At 47.5% G+C, this 8,686-nt stretch overlaps 1 protein-coding gene across 1 annotated transcript; it reads left to right on the top strand.

Annotated features, from left to right (window-relative positions):
• The first annotated feature begins 6,343 nt into the window (after positions 1-6,343).
• On the top strand, positions 6,344-8,686 carry CCNO (cyclin O). The gene is made up of 3 exons (XM_012655278.1): positions 6,344-6,911; positions 7,490-7,675; positions 8,137-8,686. Exons 1-3 carry the CDS (start codon positions 6,525-6,527, stop codon positions 8,620-8,622), a joined length of 1,059 nt encoding a protein of 352 aa, XP_012510732.1. The 5' UTR covers positions 6,344-6,524; the 3' UTR covers positions 8,623-8,686.

Genomic DNA, 8,686 nt, shown 5'->3' with positions numbered 1-8,686 from the left:
ACATGTAAGTCAAACGTCCGGGTTTAAAAAATATGCTGAAAATTCTTGTCCTTTGTTTACTAACTACCAGCAAAACTTGTCTGACTTCAAGTACCTTAAATACTTCTCAATTTTGATGCTTGAATACATTAATAGAAAATAGAGTCTTAAGTAAATATTAGAATTTTTAGTGACATCAAATCTGAGTTTAAGTATTATTAAAGGTGCTAACAAAGTTGTCCACATTTAGGTGACACCTCGTTTTGTTTGCTGAAACAAGGTACCCTCAGTAAATGCATTGTTCCTACTTTAACCCCCACCACAGAGCTAGGGCAGGGTGAGGGTAGGGGCTTTTACCTATAGCTGAAGTGCCAAACTAGGAAAAAAACAACACAAAACAAAACCAACTTTGGTTCCATTATGTTACTATTCCCTTGCAGATTTTATAAACCACACCTGAAAACAAACAGGTCAAATCGTGGTTAAGCAGCTTTCATTTTAGACGCCTGGGTTTAATTAGGTTTTACATTTTTAAAGTATTTTAAGTTTATCTAGTGCATTTAAGGTGCATTGGGCCCAGTCCCAGAGAGATTAGTAAACAGAAATTAATTTTAAAGACCTTTCATGGGCAAAATAAAAAGACCTTAACTTGGACCACATTGTTCATACCACAAATACTGAGGAAAGGAAAATGTGGCACTGATGTCTCTGAGTGATAGTCTTGGTTTACAAACTTCAGAAAGTGGAGCATGTGACCGGGGAATGTGCAAGGATGTTACTATACATGTCCCGTCTAAAGCTACATTAATTGGGTTTAAGTAGTGCGTTCTATAATAAGGGAGTAGAATATCAGAAAAACATTGTGGTAAAAAGGAGGGAGCCACAAAATTCATTAATGTCAATCATGTTATTTACCCTTTTTCATTGATGACACAAAAATTCACATAACCAGCCCAGACCTCACTCCTGAACTCTCAACTTGTGTATTCAACATCCTCACATGGATGGATTATACTCAGCCATCTCAAGCTTAACAAACTCAAATCAAACTGCTTATCTTCTCCTCCCCTTATTAGTCTTTTCCATCTCAGTTAATGACAACTTCATCTTTTCAGTTACTCAGGCCAGAAAATTTGGGGTCATCCTTGACTCTCTCTCTCATACCTTACATCTTTGCATCAAATTCTGTTGGCCTATATTCAAAATATATCCAGAATCTAACCACTTCTCATCACCTCTACTACTGCCATCCTGGTTCAAGGCACCATCATATCTCACCTGCATTATTTTAACAGCCTCTTGAGTGGTTTTCTGTTTCTGATTTTGTCCCCTGCCTCTGGCCACCCACATGTATTCTCTGCCTGGATGATCCTTCTACAACAGTGCTGTACTATGGAAATGTTAGGTAGATAGCCAGACACCTCTGGCTCCTCCTGCCATTGCTACATCTGGGGGAGGAGGGAACACCCTACAAATCTGCCAATCAGAACTTACCGCAACAAATGCAAAAGAATGTAGAAGTACAATAGGGTCTGGAAGGTGACCTAGGACAACCTAAGGCTAGTTATCACGTCATTAGCTTAAATCTACATTGCGGTTCACCCACCCAAATAGGCTTTCAGAGAGGCTCATGGGAGATCCACAGGCACAGTAAGAATCAGGTCATATATCTTCCAACTGTCCATCAAAGTGGTTCATGTTGACGTCTGAACCACAGGGAGGTCCCAATCCAGACAGTATAAAACAAGACCCAGACCGTAACCAAGGTCTTTTTTTGTTATGACAAGAGGCCCTGTTTGCCATTCTGTGGTGAACGTATCTTCCTCTTACTCCTATCTTTCTCTCTTTAATAAATCTTGTTTTGTGCTTACCTTGCTTTTGGTGCGTCTGGTCATTCTTTGGCCAAGAGCACACTAAGAACTCATGTTTCAGACTGCTGACCTGACAGAAATATGATGTGAGCCGAGCCACATATGTATTAATAGTTTTTAAGTTTCTGGAAAAGTAAAAAGAGATGAAATTAATTACATCCTTGATTTACAAAATCTTGGCAACCCTTGTCAGAACTTCTCTGTCTTCGTCTCCTGCTACTCTAACCCCTTACTCTGCTCCAGGCACACTCCTGTCTCAGGGCCTTTGCTTATGCTATTCCCTTTGCCTAGAATGCCCTTTCCCCAGAATATGGATGACTCACCTTCCACTCCTTCAAGTCTTTGTTCAAACATCAACTGCTCATTGAGACTTTTCCTAACCTTCCTATTTAAAATTCCTGTCATCGCCATGCCCTTTTCCTGCTGTATTTTTCTTAGCTCTTTTCAACCATCTAACATATTAAATATACAGTTATTTGATTATTATGCCTCCTAGAATTTGCATCTGTTTTATTCACTGCTATATTTCCAACACCTAGAAAAGTACCTAACACAATTGTAGGCACTCAATAAATATTTGATAAGCTAATGAATGATTAAAAGTAAATTTTGATTTTAACAATGAACACAAGCCCTAACTTCAGAGAATGGAGGAAAAAAGTAAGGATGGCATGCTGGCCACTGTAATGGAGAGATGGCTGAGAGTCTTTTCTTTCCTACTCTATAGAGGAGAGATGCAGAAACCCCAAATGCCAGAGAGATGACCAAGGGGAGATAACACATGGCTCTTCTGGGAAGCAGTAGACAGGAGTCCTAGATATAAATCTAGCCCTCACCTTTGAAGGCGAGTATAAGAAGGAGCTTTTCTATCCAAGTTAAATCAATTAGAAATGAGGTTTCATCCAACAGTAAGAGTTAGAAAAAACATAAAAACCTGAATTAAAATAAAAGACTGCGTATGTCTTTATCCACTCATTGGTGGGAAAAAAAAGAGACTGCTTATGACTGAGATACTACCCTAAGTCAGAAAAGCTCCTTCAAGGTTTTTTTTTCCTCCCCAAATTCCATAAAGCACGGTGGAGCTATGTACATGTTCATATTGAATATTTTCATAAATTAATTCAATCAAAATATTGGGGTTGCTTCAACTAAGCAACAATTGAGAACAAAGGATAACCACTTGTACTTACATATGTATATTCATTATTTAAATGGTGTCCTTTAATACCTGCATCCTGATTGAGGATGCAATCTATCTTTACAGCAAAGGCTTAACTGAACGGAAACAGGAGATTTTCTTTTGACCTTAACCAGACTGATGGAGGCTTTGTTGTTTTAACTATCATCCATTCACTTACCTGGGTGCATAAGCCAGACTCAGAGACCTCATTAACTTCTAACCTTCAACACTGAGCCTCCCATTTAATGTTTCCTAAATCTGCAGAATCTAATCTCTTACCTCTGTCCTCATTACCCACCATCATCCCTTGCCTGAATTACTGCACCTAACTGGTCTTCATCCTTGCCCTTCCAATCCATTTTCCAGACATCAGCCAGAGTAATCTTTTAAATAAAAGATCATCTCCTTCTCTTGGTCAGGTCTCTTCAGTAGCTTCAGGTAAAGTCTAAACATTTAATGTCACCAACAAAGCCAGCATGATCTTGCTGTTGAAGTAGTATAGCATGTTGATTATGGAGCAAGGAGCTAGGCTAAGTTTGAATCCTAGCTGTGCCATTTACTAGCTTTGTGACCTTGGGAAAATTACTCTATGCCTCAGTTTTCTTATCTATAAAATGGGCACAATAATAGAAGCTATCTCATAGAGATGTTGTGAAGATTAAATGAGTATAATATACATGAAGAGCATAACACAGCACATGGCATATAATAAGTTTTAGGTAAGTATTAGTGATTAATGATTACCTGCATCTCTTCCCCTTGACTTTGTGTCCTAGTCATTCTGTATCAGGTAGGCCCTAGGTCATTCCAGGAATCATGCCTCCAGGCCCCGATACATCCTGTTCCTCTATTTGCAATGTTCTTGCCCAAATCCCCCTCCTCTCTTCTTTCTAAACCCCTCCTTCTGTCTTAACCACCACTTGCTTCAGGAAGCCTTTCCAGACCAGGCTAGTGGCTCCTGCTATGGGCTTCTGTGGCACCAGGTAGGGCTGCCTGATGTCAGGATGCCCTGTTAAATTTGAATGTCAGATAAACAATAAATAATCTTCTAGTATAAGTATGTCTCATGCAATAATATACTAAACAGCGAATAATTTTTTCTTATAAATGTCCTATGCAATATTTGAGACATATTTATAAATTGAAAAATGTGTTTATCTGACATTCGAATTGAGTGTCCTGTATTTTATGTGTCAACCCTAAACCAGGAAATCCTCTACTATCACCCTTATCACACTTCAATCATTAAAATAAGTGGGACAAGTGGTCTTTGTTTCCCCCACTAGAGTGTGGGGACAGGGCCCATGCAGTTTTACTGTTTTGGACTCAGCAGGCATTCCACAAATACTGAGAAATAAAGCCCTCAAGCCAAAGCTCAGACACCACCTGTTGGGAGTTGACTCTAACCACAGGCAAATTTCCTGGGAGACCAACACTTTCAGCACCGTGCAAGGAGAACCTCTCATCCACAGGTGAATCAAATGATGACACTGCTCTTCAGAATATCTCCAGTGTGATATTATTAACTCCTCAATAACAACTTTAAGGTAACCCCTCTATTTTACATTCAAAGAGGACTTTGAATTTTCACACCTATTTCACTTGACCCTCGAGGCAAGTAATAATATCTACATTTAACAGATAAGAAAATGGAGATTGAGAAAAGGTAAATGTCTTGCCTAAGATAACCAATAAAGGCAAGAGATCATTTTGACCCTCAGGAGTTGACTTCATGCTTTCTTCACTGTACCATACTGGCCATGTAGGCCAAAATGAAGAATCAGAATTCAGGATTCTTTCTCTCACCCAGAAAGCCTCTCTAGGAAGAAGTCTTATGTCAAGATCTCTCCACAGATCCAATTGCTCCTCCCACAATGTTCCTCAACAATAGCCCGAAAGAGGGAAGCCTGGCATCCCTCCTAGGTGATTCTTACCTCATCTCCCATGTTACAAGTGACACTATTTAGGCCATGAAAATAAAGAGCTTGCTCAGTGTTACAGGGAAATAGGGGTAACAGTGGCCAGAACCTGAAACGCATTACTTTTCTTTCATCTGCACTTCTAGGAGACACCACCACACCCTCTACTTAATTTTTAGAGACAGAAACTTGCACGTTGATTACATACATTTGTCAGGTTTCCTCTGGAATGAGGTGAGGATGGCTGAACCTGCTCTTGGTTTGGCACCTAGTAACGTCACCTCTCCGAGCACCTCTGGAAAGCTCATCAGGCTGAGGGTATCTGGCCTTTCTGCCACTAGGAAATGCTTATAGGTAGATTAGGGGTACTTGTGCTCCTAGAGCCCCTTCTCAAGGGTTAGGGACCCTCAGGAAGATCCACTCAGGCCAGAGGAGGACTTTGGCTTCTACAAGGACAGGAGTCCATGGACTAGACCAGTGGTGCCTTGAGGAAACTGCCACGTCCCCATTCCAGTCCTGCTTCTCTGAGCTTAACGCCCTGGAGGTGCAGAAACGGAAAGTAGGGAATAATCAAGAAAGGATTAGGCCGCCCGGGGGTAGAAGGTTAGAAGCTAATGACCTAAAAAGAACTCAAAAAAAAACCAACAACGACAAAAAAAAATGCTCTTTCGATAAAACTAGAAATGCAACCCTCGCAATGTGTTCTTAGGCCTCTGCAGCCTCAGCTTAACTTGGCTTGGGGTGGAAAGTGTGGGAGAAAGTCTTTACAAGACTGAAGACTTGCTGTTTGAGGTTCATAGAGCAGTTTTCTGTGTCGTGCACGAAGGCCTGGCTGGCTGGACTTGCTCCTACATACACAGCAGCACAGGGCAACCTGCTGAGACTGCTCCGTGAGACCTGCGGAAGGAAAGAGCACTGGCTGCTCGGGAACTGACTGAAACAAAAAACACAAATGCAATCGAATTAACACTATGGCTTGTTTGGGTCACTGAAGAAAATTTCTCCTGTGCTGGCAGAATTCTAGCCCGACCTTGGTTTGGAGCTCGGAAGCAGCAGACTTTTACAAAATTACCGACCTGGATTAGAGTCGGCATGGAAGGTGCTCGAAAGTGTCAAGACCATCTGGCCAAGGACAGGGAGATGCCCCTGGGAGAATTTCTTTCTCGGGCCCAGCCGAACCCCTCAGCGGGGCCTGCAGCTCACCTGGCCGCGCCGCGGGTTCCCCACTCCCACACTCTCCGCGCGCCCAGCTCCCGCAGCCACCCGGGCTCCGGTTGCCTGGGCAACGGCGGACGCAGGCGGCGGAAGGCGGGCACTGCCGCAGCCCCTCCTCCAGCTGGCGGACCGCGGAGGCGACGCGCTGCTTGCGCGCTGGGGGAAGTGGTTTTCCAGCAGGGAAAGCGCGGCTCTCGTGCCGCTCTGGGCTCAGCCAGTGAGCGACCGGAGGTGTGGTAGAGGGAAAGAGCCCACCGCGTACTTAAGGACGCGCCAGCCGCCGGGCCTGGCCTCCTTCGCACCTGCGTTTGCAGCCCGGCATAGCCGGGCGTTGTGGGTAGAGCGGCCACCGGCTGCATCATGGTGGCCCCTTGTTCCACCAGCCCGGCGAGCCCTGCCACCGGGGTGGGGAGGCGGGACGACGACCAGAACCTCCGCGCTCCGGTGAAGAAGAGCAGACGCCCGCGCCTCCGAAAGAAACAGCCGTTGCAGCCCCTGAACCCGTGCTCGCTCCTCGGAGACTCTGGAGTTTGCGACCTGTTCGAGTCCCCCAGCTCCGGCTCGGACTGCGCAGACAGCCCCACGACGTTGGCGGCGCGGGGCTGCAGCCCCCTGCCCGGCCCTGCCCAGCCCTTAGTGCAGCTAGATCTACAGAACTTCCGCGACTACGGCCAGAGCTGCTACGCCTTCCGCAAGGCTCAGGAGAGCCACTTCCACCCGCGGGAGTCGCTGGCGCGGCAGCCACAAGTGAGGCGCTCTTAGAGCCCGCTCCCCGCCGCCACGCTTCTTCTACAAGGCTCTCTCCTTTCCCGCTGTGTCTGCCCTGGCCCGCGCCGGCCCAGTTCCTGCCCCCAGCGGGAGCAAGAAGGGGCCTTGGAGGGGCGGGTCACCGGCCTCAATTTACAGATGGAGATAAGTGGGGCCTAGACGGCCTAAGGGACTTGTCCCAAGCCTCCAAGCTGGTTAGTGTGAGAGAAGTTAGTTTCTAGGTTCGAGTTCAGATTCCTACCAACCTTGGGCCTGTTACTTGACAATCCTGAGCTTATTTCTTCATTTGCAAAATGGGCCCCCTCTCCTTCCACTGAATTGCTGAGAGGATTACTAGAGGTAATGTGTGTGAAGCACCCGGCGGAGCGCCAGGCCGGAGCGCAGGCGTTCGGGCTCGGCACTGCTCGTGTGTTTCCCGGTTTCCAGAGCATTTAGCTTTCCACGCTCTTCTTCCTGCCTCCCTCCAGGGAAGCTCCCTGGGTCGTCTTGGCTCTTCACGTGCGCAGCCCCTCTCTGCCCTAGGCTCAGCCCGCCCGTCCACTCCTCCCTCCCGGCAGGTGACGGCGGAATCCCGCTGTAAGCTGCTTAGTTGGCTGATCCCCGTGCACCGCCAATTCGGTCTCTCCTTCGAGTCGCTGTGCCTGACGGTGAACACTCTGGACCGCTTCCTCACCACTACGCCAGTGGCTGCAGACTGCTTCCAGCTGCTCGGGGTCACCTCGCTCCTCATCGCTTGCAAACAGGTACCTCCATGCGGTGTCTGGGGGCAGGGAGAGCCAATTGGCCGCCCGGCTCTCCAGCGCGCAGGATTCAGTGCTGGGGTCCCTGGACTCCTTTTGGCAGATGCTTGCAAATTTATACACACCTCAGCCTTAAGGTCACAATTCTCCACAAACTAACAATCCTGTCACTCAGCCTCCAAAGAAATAGGCTGTAGTCAGTCCCGAACAACTCTCCGTGGCACCTCTATTCTAGTTTCCGGAAAAAAGCTTTCAAAATTTCCCAAACCTTTTTTTTGGACATCAGAGGAACTGTGCCAGAAGTACGCCCCAGGTGACTTAAGTGGTAGCAGTGGAGAGGTGAAGTATAGGCTGTCTTTCTGGAAGGGATGGGGGATTCCCGGTTTTCTCCCGGAATTCAGACTGCGGTGGGTCTTGGCCCCGGCAGCCGCGAGGCGGGGGACTGAGAGCGCCCTGTGTTGCAGGTGGAGGTGCACCCGCCGCGCGTGAAGCAGCTCCTGGCCCTGTGCTGTGGCGCCTTCTCCCGGCAGCAGCTCTGCAACCTCGAGTGCATCGTGCTGCACAAGCTGCACTTCAGCTTAGGCGCTCCCACCATCAGCTTCTTCCTCGAGCATTTCACGCACGCTCGCGTGGAGGCGGGGCAGCTTGAGGTCTCTGAAGCCCTGGAAGCGCAAGCCCTGGCGCAAGGGGTGGCGGAGCTGAGTCTGGCCGACTATGCTTTCACCAGCTATGCCCCCTCCCTGCTGGCCATCTGCTGCCTGGCGCTGGCTGATCGCATGCTGCGGCTCCCGCGCGCGGTGGACCTGCGCCTGGGAGAGCACCCGGAGGCGGCGCTGCAGGACTGCCTGGGCAAGCTGCAGCTGTTGGTGGCCATAAACAGTACCTCCCTGACTCACATGCTGCCCCTCCAAATCTGTGAGAAGTGCAGCCTGTCCCCGAGCTTGAAATAAAACAGGCCCTTGGTCTCCTTTTATTCCCGGGCCCAGCTGCTGGACCTCCTATTGCTTTAGAAGA

Source organism: Propithecus coquereli, unplaced genomic scaffold, assembly GCF_000956105.1.
Source record: "Propithecus coquereli isolate 6110/MARCELLA unplaced genomic scaffold, Pcoq_1.0 Scaffold47, whole genome shotgun sequence".
NCBI classification, from domain to species: domain Eukaryota; kingdom Metazoa; phylum Chordata; class Mammalia; order Primates; family Indriidae; genus Propithecus; species Propithecus coquereli.
Note: the sequence above shows the minus strand (reverse complement) of the source record. Positions and strands in the feature narration are given on the sequence as shown.

Excerpts from the sequence above, each read along its gene's own strand:
- CCNO (XM_012655278.1), top strand. The coding sequence starts at position 6,525 with ATGGTGGCCCCTTGTTCCACCAGCCCGGCGAGCCCTGCCACCGGGGTG. Across the intron at positions 6,912-7,489 it reads CGCTGGCGCGGCAGCCACAA|GTGACGGCGGAATCCCGCTG; the intron begins GTGAGGCGCTCT and ends CCCTCCCGGCAG. Across the intron at positions 7,676-8,136 it reads TCCTCATCGCTTGCAAACAG|GTGGAGGTGCACCCGCCGCG; the intron begins GTACCTCCATGC and ends CCTGTGTTGCAG.